Genomic DNA, 12,790 nt, shown 5'->3' with positions numbered 1-12,790 from the left:
TTTATTTATTTGTTTGTTTGTTTCTAGTTTTTAAAGTAATACTATTAGGATGGCTATTTTTAAACACAACAACAGAAAATAACAAGTGTCGGAGAAGACGAGAGAAAACAAACCCTTGTGCACTGTTGGTGGGGATGTAAAATTCTGTAGCTGCTGTAAAACACAATATGGAGGTTCCTCAAAAAATTAAACAGAATTACCGTGTGATCCAGCAATTCCACTTCTGAGTATATTCACAGAAAAATTGAAAGTAGGGACTTGAAGAGGTATTTCTACACCCATATGCATAGCTGCATTCTTCACAACAGCCGAAAGGTGGAAGCAACACAAGTGTGCACAGACAGATGAATGGATAAACAGAATGTGATCTATACATGCAATGGAATAGTATTCAGTCGTCAAAAGGAATGAAATTCTGATATATGCTATGACAGGAGTGAATCCTGAAAACATTATGCTAAGTGGAAGAAGCCAGACACAAAAGTAAAACTATTGTATGATTCCACTTACATGAACTATCTAGAATAGGCAAACCCTAAGAGACAGAAAGCAGACAGGCAATTACCAGGAGGTGGAATGGGGGAGTGGTAATGGCGAATTACTTAATGGATACAGAGTTTCTGTTTGGTGATGAAGAAATTTTGGAGACAGTGGTGATGGTTGTACAACATTGTGAATGTAATTAATGCCACTAAACTGTACACTTAAAATGGTTAAAATGGCAAATTTTATGTTATATATATTTTACCACAATAAAATCTAATACTAAAACATTATCTTAAAGTCCCAACACTACATAAATCTATAAAGTAGAAAGAAAAATCCCATTCTCCGGAGAGGAGACCTGATGAATTTACCATCTAGGTTTAGAGATTTCTTTCTTCTGTGTAGTGGGCATCCTTGTGTAGTGGGCATCCCCTCTTCTCTATGGTCTCTAGGCTGCATTCCTCAACTCTGGAGACCATGGGTTTAGCAGTCAAGAAATTTCTGAAATAAGCATGAATTGATATAATGGAAGTGTGACGGGGTGGGGTAGAATAAATCAAAATTCACATAAGTAAGTCAGGTTAAAGGCACAAAAGAGCTTCTGCCAGGAGGGACAGTCTCCCCCACTGTGCCTTGAGCTCTCCAAAGCCAAAGACCACGTCCTGACTACCTCAGTGGCCCTCTCAGAGTGAAGCGCATTGTCAGACCGATGCTCCACAAAAGCTATTTTGCTCATTGTCTGGTGCCTATGATTCCACCTACAAGAAATATCTAGAGTAGGCAAACTCACTGAGACGGAAAGTAGTGGTTGCCGGGGACCGGGGGAAAGTTACTGTTTAATGGATATGGAGTTTCAGCTGGGAAGATGAAACAGTTCTGGAGATGGATGGTAGTGATGGTTGCACAACGAGGTGAATGTACTTAATTGAAGACATTTGTTGGCTAAGTGAATATAAATGGGTTGCATATTTCATTTGTGGATAACACATGACATCTTTATCCACCTCCCCCTTAGAGCTATCCCCACACCTCTCCCAGCACGCCCTGCCCTCCCCACTCCCCCCGTCGCACCTCCCAGCCTTCGTGTCCCTCTAAGCATCCCCTGGCAGCCCCCTGCCAAGCATTGCAAAGCTCTCATCTCAGGCCCTGCAACACCAAGAATTCACATTGTAACCAGACTGGGCTAGCTTCTCTGCAGCTTTATTGAGTAGCAAGAGGCAGTGTCACTTTGCACTGGACAGGTATCCACGGGTTTATACAAGAAATGCTTTGGGACAGACAGACAGACAGGGGGCAGGGCAGGGCAGGTGTCAGTGGTGGGGCAGGAGCACCGGGGGCAGCTCAGCCCGCCAAAGGGGCCAGCATCTGCTCCTGGGCGGTGAGGGCGTGGGCCTGGCTCTCTTCCTCCTTGAGGGTGTTGAAGAAGGTGTTGACTTTGTCCCTCAGGTCCTTCTCCAGGAAGCTCAGGTGGTCTTCCACGTCCCCCGCCAGGGGGCCCAGCTTCTGCCTGAGCTCCTCCACTTGCTGCACCATAGCTTTGTTGAAGGTCTCGCCGTAGGGCCCCACGGTGTGGCGGAACTTCTCCACCTGCTGGTCCAGGTGGCTGCTCAGCTCGGCCAGCGACCTCTGCAGCTCCGCGGCGTTGCCCTTCAGGTTGCCGCGCACGCTCTCGGTCAGGGGCGCCAGCTTCTGCCGCAGCTCCTCCGCGCGGGCCGAGATCTTGGCCTTCAGCTCCTCGGCGTGCTTCTTCATCTGGAAGGCCAGGCCCTCGAGCTGGTGGCTGAGCTTCCCCTGGACGTCCTGCGCGTAGGGGGCCAGGCGGCGGCAGCTCCTCCGTTCTGGTCGATCTTGGCCTTGAGCTCGTCGGCGTAGGGCGTGAGGCGCGCCTTGAGCTCCTCCACGTTCTGGTCGATCTTGGCCTTGAGCTCGTCGGCGTAGGGCGCCAGCGAGGCCTGCAGGTTGTCCATGTTCTGCCTCAGAACCGCCTCCATGCGCTCGGTGTAGGGCGTCAGCTGGCGCTGCAGCTGCTGGGCCTGGGCGTTGACCTGGGTGCGCAGCTCCTCCGCGTAGGGCCCCAGGCGCTGCTGCAAATTGCGCATGTTGTCTCCAATCTTCTGGCTCACCTCGCTGGCGTGGGGCAGCAGCCGGGCCCGCAGCTCCTCCAGCTCCTTCCGAATCTCCTCCTTCAGCTTCTCTGAGTCCTTGGTCAGGCGTTCGTGCAGCTCCGTGGCAAAGGGCACCAGCTTCTTCTGCAGGTCATCCGTGTAGGTGTTCACTTCCCCAAGTTTGTCTTGGAAGAGGGTGCTGGGGCGGAAGGACACAAGGGGGCCACCGTTATGCTTGGCATTCCATGCCAGGACCTTGACTCCTTACATAGCACTCACCTTACACACACCTGCCTAGGACAGATGAGTGTGCAGGGTACTGAGTTCACCCATCTTTCCCCTGTGGCCTTCCCTATGGTGGATCATGATTTGAGCAAATGGATGTAATAGACTAAGGTATTAACATTGAACTTGTATCTCTGAGTCTCCCCCTGAGCTTGAGTCACAGTATCTACCTATCATGTGACCTGGAGCAGCTTGCTTTCCTCTGCTTACCTGTAAAGTAAAAAGTGTGGACTCCGAGGTCCTCCCCAGCCCAGGTGTGCTGTGACAGAGATCACATTCTCTAGTAGAATGTTATGTTCTGGACCTCTTCCAGCATCTTCTAGCTACACCAGGTGCTGGCTTCCATGCCATGTGCCCACCCTCAGAAGCTTGCCAAATATCCCCACCTCCCTTCCCATGATTTCACAGAGGCTTGTCCTTCTGGAATGTATTAGAAGCCAGCTCACACGACATTTCTTTCCCTTCCTTTCTTCTGCGAGCCTCAATACTAAGATGTGGTCATTCGTCATGCTCTAGAAAGTTAAAGCAGGGATTATTCAGCCCAACTTTTCTATTTGTATATGTGGGTCCCAGGTCTGGAGACCTTGGGTCACCAGTGAGTTGGTGGCAGGGCAGTGGGTATCCTAAGCTCAGGTCTCCTGCCTCCGATTTCAGCCCTTGCCCACTCATTGCATGGCCTTTAAGAAGCTCCGCCTTGCAAGCTCTGCCCCTCTTACTTGAGCTGCTGGGTGAGCTCAGACTTCTGGAGATGTTCCACAGCCTTCTTGGCATTGTTGCTCAGCTGGCTGAAGTAGTCCCAAATCACAGTGGCCACCTGGTCAGCACTGACCTCCTCCTGGGCACCTGGGTGGAAAACAGAGCAATTCATGAGGACCTGTCTCCTTCCCTGCCCCTCTGCACCAGCCTTGAGCTGCAGGCCAGATGATGGGGGGAGCCCAGCCACTGATTTCCTTCTCTGCGCTTGGCTAGTTGGAAGCCATGGGGGTATGTAAAATAGGTATAGCACCAATGCCAGGGGGCCCACTGCTGTGAATGGACCAGCTCTCCTGTGAGCCAGGTGGCAACCAGGCAGCCGCCTGCATCCAGCTGTGGGCTGACAGGCACTCGGAACTGTCCTCTTACCTTGGCCCCAGACTCTCCACCCTTCCCTGCCTGATGCAACAGATGGGTCCTGCCTGAAAGTCCCATCCAAAGGCAGCTTCTACTCACCGGTGACAGCCACCAGGGCCAGGCTCAGGACCACAGCCTTCAGGAACATCCTGGGCTCCTTGCTGGGCTGGAAAAGTCTCTTACTGCACTGAATCCTTCCTGGATTCAGAGGGGGCCAAAGGAGAGGTTCTCAGGCAGCTCACCTATGCTGCTGCTCGAACTGATTGAAGCTCAGAGCCAGCCAGACATTTAAATCCCCACCGGGCTGTCCTCCCCGCCTTCTTCCCCATTGTGACTCCACGCTGGAAGGTGACACATTCCCAGGAGGCCTCTTGGACTTTTGTGACCCTAAGGCAACGTGGAAGGTGACGGCAGACTGGAGCTCAGGCAGCAGTCAGAAGCAGCTGCTCTGTGCACGTGCCCCACCCAGCATTGAAGGGAGGATGGGTGGGGGGCCATGAGCTGGGGGAGAAACAAGGCCTAGGGAACACCTGAGCCTGGGACTGTTGCCCCAGAGGCCCTGTGGCAGCTCTGAGTCTGTGCCAGGCTTGGTGGGGGTGAGGGGGAGGCAAAGTTCACAGCTCCTCTGTCTGCTCCAGTGAGGAGTGGCCCCCCACTCCTACATCCCCCCAACCTGGACTCCATCTCAGAGCGCCAGACTCTGGACTGGGACATCTAGGGCCACAGGTGCGGGCAGTGAGCTGAGATCCAGGGCTCTGGTCAAGGTGCACCCAGGAGCAGGGGACCCCTACAAGCCTTTGGGAAGGTGGGTGGAGTTGGGGGGTGTCCCGTGTTGAAGGTGTTAACTGTAAGTGTGCTTCATGTCCCATCACTGCCAAGTGTGTCACCTTGGTCTAGTGATTCAACTTGGCCTAGCCCTGAGCCTCAGTTTCTCCTTTGAAAAATGGGGTTGTTGGGTATATTAAATGAGATATTGCTGGTGAAGTGAGTAGTATAGTGCCTGACAGAGTAAGCACTAAAAATTAGTTGTTATTGTTGTTAATAATAATATTACTATTTTCCTGATTTGGATCAAAGCAGGGAATACAGTAGAGTGCTCACCGCTCCAGTGAGAGTGGCAGAGTTAGACCCAACCCTCCGGGGGTCACCAGGCAGGCGTGATGCAGGGTGAGGGGCAGGCTGGCCCGAGGCCTGATTCCTGCCCACCTCTCCAGCCACACTCCCTGGGTGGGAGCAGTCAGCTTGTGATGAATCACAGGACCTGAGGCTCTCAGGGGGCCTCTCACCAGGGGATGATGGGGATGGTGGTGGTGTCCAGGAGATCTTCTACTTGGGCTTCCAACGTTCTCTCCAAATGAGGACACACACAGGAAGCTATCCACCAAGAAGGCGACACAGCCTGGTCGGCTTGGGCCCCTCTGCTGGACCACACACACTCACCGTGAGAAGACTATGAGATGAGCCATCCATCGTATCGCACTGTTGGCTGCCCTCTGTGAGTGCAGTGCCTGGCACGTAGATGGGCTTCCAGTGGTCTGCCATTGGAATAGACCACAGTTGTGCTAACCCTGACTTCCATGTCTCCATTTTTTCGTATACCAGAAGTGGCTTGCTGTATCATGGAATGGAAGACAGCTGGAAGGCTTTCTGATGCTTGCACCCCTTCTGCAGAGTCCCCACTACCCAGCAGTGTCCCACACCACCCATGGTCACTTCCAGTGTCAGGGAGCTACTCCTTCCTGGAGCAGCCCATGCCGTCACGCAGTAGTTATTAAGGGTTCCGGTGCTGGAGTCGGACGCCCTGGGTTTGCGTGTGGGCTCCCCACGTACTGACTGTGTGATCTTGGGTGAGTCACTTAACCTCTCTGAGCCCCATCTGCCTCAGCAGGGCATAGAATAGTACCCGCCTCCTGGGGAGTCAGGGATATCATCTGAGTAATGCCGGGAATGGTGCCTGGAGCAGAGTGAGTGCTCATCAAGCACGAGCCATGTTTTACCCCTGAAAGCTTTACCTCCCTGCAACACGCCCGAATCAGGCACAGTCCAGCCTGGGCTGGGTGTAAAGGTCAGTGCCCCATCCCTTCCCCCCTCCAGGCCAGAGGTGAGGAGGGCAATGAGTCACCAAGGACACTCCGTTGAGCGTGGCCTCCCGGACTTACAGTCTGAGCAGCGGGCCTCTGGCTGGCAGCACTGAATCAGCACTGCCCGGTCCAGCCTTGTGGCAGGGGCATGGGTCACAGAGGCTCATGTGCTAAGCCTCACTCGGACACAAGTGGAAGCAGAGTCAATCCAACCCCAGGGGACCATTTTTGGACCCAGCCGGTCAGGCCTTCTCCCCCTCGTCCTCCTCCTCCTCTCCTCCCACCACCAGTTGTGGTCTGGGGGCCAAGCTTAGAGGAGTCTCCTCATTCCAGGGGAGCCATGGTCGGGGGGAGGGAGAGAAGAAGGCGGGGAGAGGTGGCTTAGTCTGGGCCACCGATAAGACCCTTACTGAGATAGCCCTACTGAGACCCAGCTGGAGCTGCTGGGAGGGATACAGGCACACAAAGGTGCCAAGCCCTGTGAAAGAGTTAAGGTCCCAGGCGCCACGGCATGTCGCCACCCAGCTGCGTGGGCCCACACACCCAGGGTTCTCCTGCCCAGCTCGGCACCCTCACCGCCCGGGTCTCTCGGCCCGCGTCCTCTGACCTCCCTGGGATCAGTGGCCCATTGCCGTGCAGGAGAGAGAGCACGAGCTCCTCCAGACCCTCCACACGCATGGAAAGAGAGTTGGAGGAAACAGGGCCAAGGGCTCCAGCCAGCCCATTCTAGCATGACCCAGCCCAGCCTGGAACCTGCACTCCCACTGTGGCCCTCACCTCTGGGGCCGAGGAAACAGGCCAGAACAGAAGAGGGACGTGGGACACAGTTGCCCTCTACCTTCCCCAATGTCCAAATCCTTCAGTGAACTCCTACTCAACTTCCTTTCCTCCCCACCCCATCACCAAAATCTGTACTCAGGAAGAGATCTGAAACGGGTTGACTCTGATGAATGAGTGACACAAATCTCCAAGGGTCTCATCTCTCCAAGTGGTTTGGTACCAGCGTGGCTATTTGAAGACCTGGATTCTGGTTCCCAGCTCTGCCAATGATGGCTATGGGTACTTGGGTATGCCTCTGGCCCTGCCTTAGGTTTCTTACCATGTAAAATGGGGTTAATAATGTCTACTTCAGCAGAAATCTATTTGTATTTTAGCAGATACCAAGGTCTATATGTCAAAGGAATGAATCTGTATGGAGAAACTTCAAGTCTCAGCCACAGATAAAGAATTCTGAGGGTAGGGCCAGGTCACTTTCTCAGGCCTGTGATTTTCACACTGTGGGTTTAGTCCGCTTCCTCCTGAGAAGCCGGCCGCCTGTCAAAAGCTCTACTTCTACATTGGAGGCTCCTCCCGCCTTCAGACTATGCTGTCTAGGGAAGGACAAGGGTGTTGGGAGAAAGGGAGAGAGATTTATTGAAGCCGCCCCTCCATGGACCAGCTGCTTTGTACATATCTCATTTACATTTCACCGCGATTCTGGCATATCGGTATTCTAGCCCCATTTTACAGAGGAGAACATCGAGGCACTGAGATGTTAGATCTCTGGCCCTGGGTCATATGAGTAAGTGCCAAAGTCATCATTTAAACCTAGAATTTCTTGGCTCTGACGTCTTCACATCCAGAAGACAAAGGCCCCTGATCCTGCCATCCAGGCTACAGCTCCCAGTGTGGGCCCAAGGGACACCTCACCCCGAGAAGGGCCCAGGCCTCTCCTGGACAGCTGACTGCCCCTGTAGAGCTCGTCTGGCCCCTCGCCCCACAGACCAGCCCTCACCACAACCTTGGTTCCTTTCCGTTGCCTAGCCAGCCAGGGGACTATGAGGGCCGTTATTTCCAAGCTGAGGAAGCTGAAAGCCTGAGGTGAGAGTACTCAGCGCTGGGGGTCAATCCCAGCTGCCGCAGGTTTGGGGAGGGCCCCAACCATGAGCCTGGATCCTGTCCCAGAGAATGTTATCAGTGGGTCCAGAGGGCAAGGTGAGGAGGAGGGGATAGTAGGATAAAGGCCTGGGACTCAGAGCGGCCTTTGACCTTCTCCCACCACCCCCTGCTCTGGGATCAGCTCAAGGAGGCTTCTGGGTAAGCAGCACCAGGGACTGAAGCCAGAGACGGAGGTGCTGGGGAGGTGGCTGTGTAGCCCTCACCTGTGTCCCCCCTCCCCGATCAAGCCTCTGCCCGTAGGCCTTCTGTGACTTCACTCTAGACCACCCCATCCCGACCCGCTGAGTTGTTCCCAAGTCCGAGGACGCCCATCCCCCTCTCACATCACCCACACCCCTGCAGGCTGTTGTCAGGGCTTGGGGCTGGGGGGGTGGAGGGATGGAAGGACCTGGAGCCCAAGTGGTGAAGGGGCTGAGGTTTGTCCTCTAATCCCTTCTCCCATTTCGCCAGCCTCTCCCTGAGGAGCCAGGCTGCTCAGGAGGAATGGGGTCTCCCCAGGCCCACGCCACCCCCGGGTCCTGAGCCCATCTGGGCTGCAGGGGTGGCAGAGAGCAGCATGGGCACCCGTAGCTTTCTAGAGATTTCCCAACTCCCAGCAGGCCTGACTGCCTCTGGCTACCCTCTCTCAGGCCCTGGTCTAGATTGATCAGCAGGTGACCTTTGCCCGGCTCCCTGGGCCCTCAGTGCCCGCTGCCCTGGGGACAATATAAAACAGGTCAGAACCCTCTTGCCTGCTTACTCAGTTCGTCCCAAGAAGCAGCTGCTCCAGGTAATGCCCCCTGGGGGGAGGAGGAGGAGGAGGAAAAGGAGAGCAGGATGGTGGGGGCCAGGCGGGGGTCCCTGCCCAGCCCAGCCAGCAAAGCCTGGAGAAGAGCCTGCTAGAACCAAGGAAGCCTTAGGGCTCGATGAGCATCCCCTCCCAAGGCATTCTGGGGAAACGGAGGTCCGTGGGGGAAGGTCACTTGCCCAAAGCTACGTAGAGCGTAGTGGCAGAACTGGGGCGGGCACTGGCTCCATTTTCCATGCATTCTGCATGTTTAGGACCCGAAGAAGCCTTAGACACCCCAGTCCCACCCCAGGCAGAAAAACTGACGTCTGAAGGGTACAGAAAGCCACCCAGAGTCACACAGCATTTTAGTGGTGGAAACCTGGCCAGAACCCAGGTGTCTTGATTCCTGGTCTGGTGGGGTTTCTGCTCCATGCCACTGCTCCCTCTCTCTGGCCTGGGTCCCCCAAGTACCCTGTCTGAAAGCTCTTAGCCTCTCCCATACTAGGACGGGAACAGGTCCTTCCTCCTCCTGGCCTGACCCAGCTCAGGTCCTACTTTAAGGGCCACTGCGTCTCCCCAGGGAGGGCCCAGCGGCGGTGGGGGGACATGGGGCACCCCTCACAGGACACTTCCCTGCAGGAACAAAGGTGCCATGCAGCCCCGGGTCCTCCTCGTTGCTGCCCTCCTGGCGCTCCTGGCCTCTGCCCGTAAGCAGCTGGTGGGACCGGGCTGGGGGCGGGGAATGGGCCGCTATCTGTCTGGAGGACCCTTGACAGGTGGCTTGGGGATGCCGGGCCCTGATGAGTGGCCGGGCAGGAGCCAAGGGTTCCCCAGAGGCTAATCCACCCCACTCATCCCCACTCTCCTCACAGAAGCTTCCGAGGCAGACGATGCCTCCCTTCTGGGCAAAATGCAGGACTACATGAAGCAGGCCACCAAGACTGCCAAGGACGCACTGACCAGCGTGCAGGAGTCCCAGGTGGCCCAGCAGGCCAGGTACGCCCTCCCTTCCCTGCCCCCGGCCCCCCACCTGCCCCTGACTTGGTGAGAGCCCAGGAGGAGGGCTGTGGCTCTCCCATGGCCACCAAGGACCTGCGCCTCTCTGAGCCTTTCTGTCTGTAAAACAGGCTCCCTCGCAGGGAGAGGGCACCAAATCCCGCCTCTTATCCCTTTGTCGTCCCTCCTTTCTCCCTCCGTGTCCCGCGTGGCTCTGAGGAAGGCCATTCAGCCTTCACTTCCATTTTCCTTTTCTGATAGTCTGGCTCTAGGTTTGGCTCCACCCGACCCAATTTTAGCCCGGTGTGTGTGTATGTGTGTGTGTGCGCGCGCGCGCGCGTGCGTGCGTGCGTGCGTGCGTGCGTGCGTGTGTGTGTGTGTGTGTGTTTCTGCCTCGTTCCAAGCCCTGGGGCCCGTGTGAGCAGAAGTCGGCCCTTCCTCTCCCACCCTGCCCCTGCCCACTAGTCCTCTGCTCTCCCCAGCCCCCTTCCCCGCCTCCACTTCACCCGCATTGGCCGGCATTTCCATAGCAGAGGCGTTCACAAACATTTTTAGTACTCAGAACCCGCTGTGGAGTAGGTATTATTTTCCCCATTCTGCAGATGAGAAAACCAAGGCTCACTTAACCAAGGGACCTGCCCCATTTCAGGCAGCTAATCAACCCTCTGATGATTTTCTAAATGAGAGACGGCTTCCCTCGGCCCCGCCCCACTCAGAGCCACGGGGATGTACAATTCTAGGGGGCCTCATTTGCCTAGACTAGAACGGCAGTCCTGACCTTACACATCTCCCCACTCAATCACTCCTCTCCAGCTTGCTTCAGACCCACGTGGCACAAAGGTCTGCCCCCACCTGGAGAAACTCAGATTTGGCTTGTGCTGGGGGTCCCATCATCACCTTTGGCATCTTTTCCTGGGGTGGCAGCTGTAGGGGGTTCCTGCCTGAGGTCTTGGGGCATTGCTGGGTGGAGTTGAGAAGGTGGTGGGAGAGGCAGTGGGGATATGGTGGGAGCCCCATGGTTGCCACTGCCTAGAGACCGGATCTCATCCCCACCCTGTTTGTTCCCCTCACTGATTTGACCCCCAGAGGCTGGGTGACCGACAGCTTCAGCTCCCTGAAAGACTACTGGAGCACGTTCAAGGGCAAGTTCTCTGAATTCTGGGATTCTGCCCCGAACCCCACACTGCCTTCACCTGAGGCCGCCTGAGATCTCGGTACCCCAAGTCCACCTGCCCATCCATCCTGCCAGCTCCTTGGGTCCTGCAGCCTCCCAGGGCTGCCCCCAAAGGTCGCTTGAAAGGGACGACATTCTCAGTGCCCTCCCCCCCCACCCCAGACCTGGCCCACCCCCGGGGTGTGCTGTCCTTCCAATAAAGCTGGACAAGAAGCTGCCATGAGTGGGATGTCCCACGCGTGCCATGTATGTTTGGGCGCGGGAATGGGCCGGGGCTCTTCCGCGGGTGGGCTCAGGACTGACTCCAACTCAGGCAAGCCTGGGGCTGGTGTCCCACCCACCTCTTAGCAGCTGCTTGGGGTAAGGTAGGAATGACCCTACCTACCCTGCCTGCCTCCACAGGTTTGCGTGGAGGAGCAAAGGGGATGCTAGGTTTGGCAAGACTTTGATAAACTGTCAAGTGCTGTGTAACATGTCTTGAGTGTGTGCTCTGTGCCAGGCCCTGCGCCTGGCATTTTATGTCATCATCAGAATTGAGACTCTGTGTGTCCATCAAAATTCTGGAGTTGACTTGCCCTGCCCGGGCCACCTGGCCCTCTCAACCACACTTGAGGGAAGGAGGCCGAGGGGTAGTAGTTAAAGTAAGATACATCTGGGCTCTAGTCTTGGCTCCATCACTTCATATCAGCCTCAGTCTCTTATCTGTAAAGTGGGTACAATGATACCCCATCCACTGTAGGTTTGTTGAGAATGAATGAAGGAAAGGAGACACTGCACAGCACCTGGGACATCAAAGGCACCTGGTAAATGGCTGCCATTGTCACTACAGGCTGAGCTGATTGTCCTCTTGGGACCAGGATTGGAGTGGGGGGGGGGCCAGTGTCCTGAGAACTAAGGAGGAACCCAAGGTCACCCAACACAGGCTGCACCCCTTGTGTCCCCACTACCCAACAGATGTTCACGTCAGAGGGGTCCAGAACCACAGACTACTTGAGCAACCCCCCACTCTTCCAATGACAAGACTGAGGCTCAGAAAGGTGAAGGCACGTGCCCAATGTCACTGAGTCAGCAAGCAGCAGAGCTGGACCTCAGGCCCAGGACAGCTGTCCACATTCTGCTCAGCTGACACAGAATAAGGCTTCGTTACTCCCATGCCACGTGTCAAAGGCTCCTTGACCGATCTTGGTGGCATCAGGACATCCAGCCCCACTGGAAGACGTCTGCTCTCTCTTTGGAAGTCCACCGGGGCTTCTCTTTGGGCCCAACTTGGCCAGGGATCCCAGCACCCACACCTGGAAAATGTTCTCACCCAAATCTGGGCTTGACACCTATTGTAGCTCAGGATGGTTAGGAACTAAAAAAGCCCACTCCTTTATCCAAGAGCTGTTAAGATACACTGGAGGTAGAGGAAGGGTAGATCTTCCAGCACCAGGGCAAAAGGCCCTGAGGGCAGAGGGAAGGGAAGGCTCCGCGAATGCACTGCCCAGACCTTTGCAGGTCTGTGAAGCCACAAGCATGCACATGGGGGTGTGCATACCTGAGTGTGAAGAGGGGCCGGCTGTAAACACTCAAGTCCATATGAACTTGAATGCCTGGCCACAAACTTCTTTTTTTTTTTTACTAATCATGGATGCTCAGGAGCACGTAGGTCTAAAAGGGGCAAAATCTAGACCACGCTGCTCTTCAACCCGGGAAGTGACTTCACATCTCCAAGCTCCAGCTTCCGCATCCATACCATCGATTTCATGGCAGTCTACCCAGGATCTGGGGAAGGATGCAGTAAGATGATAGATGTGAAAACACTTTGGAGCTTAAAATGTGCTAGTTACCTGCAAGAGGTGGTGAT

The 12,790-nt window shown here is 55.3% G+C and overlaps 2 protein-coding genes across 3 annotated transcripts; one reads left to right on the top strand and one right to left on the bottom strand.

Annotated features, from left to right (window-relative positions):
• Positions 1-1,665: 1,665 nt before the first annotated feature.
• Positions 1,666-4,294, bottom strand: APOA4 (apolipoprotein A4). Its single transcript, XM_036859282.1, is given in 4 exon segments — positions 1,666-2,324; positions 2,327-2,790; positions 3,593-3,719; positions 4,086-4,294. Coding segments are annotated over 4 exon segments (1,137 nt in total). The 5' UTR covers positions 4,135-4,294; the 3' UTR covers positions 1,666-1,827.
• Positions 4,295-8,118: 3,824 nt separating this feature from the next.
• On the top strand, positions 8,119-11,167 carry APOC3 (apolipoprotein C3). Of its 2 annotated transcripts, none has more exons than XM_036859142.1 (4): positions 8,119-8,143; positions 9,414-9,481; positions 9,647-9,770; positions 10,857-11,167. In XM_036859142.1, exons 2-4 carry the CDS (start codon positions 9,427-9,429, stop codon positions 10,975-10,977), a joined length of 300 nt encoding a protein of 99 aa, XP_036715037.1. In that variant the 5' UTR covers positions 8,119-8,143; positions 9,414-9,426; the 3' UTR covers positions 10,978-11,167. The 2 variants fall into 2 exon arrangements, with proteins under 2 accessions (XP_036715037.1, XP_036715036.1); XM_036859141.1 differs by lacking the exon at positions 8,119-8,143 and adding an exon at positions 8,687-8,774.
• The last annotated feature ends 1,623 nt before the right edge of the window (positions 11,168-12,790 follow it).

This window comes from Balaenoptera musculus, chromosome 8, assembly GCF_009873245.2.
Source record: "Balaenoptera musculus isolate JJ_BM4_2016_0621 chromosome 8, mBalMus1.pri.v3, whole genome shotgun sequence".
Lineage (NCBI taxonomy): Eukaryota > Metazoa > Chordata > Mammalia > Artiodactyla > Balaenopteridae > Balaenoptera > Balaenoptera musculus.
The sequence above is the reverse complement of the archived record's forward strand: the minus strand, read 5'-3'. Positions and strand labels throughout refer to the sequence as shown.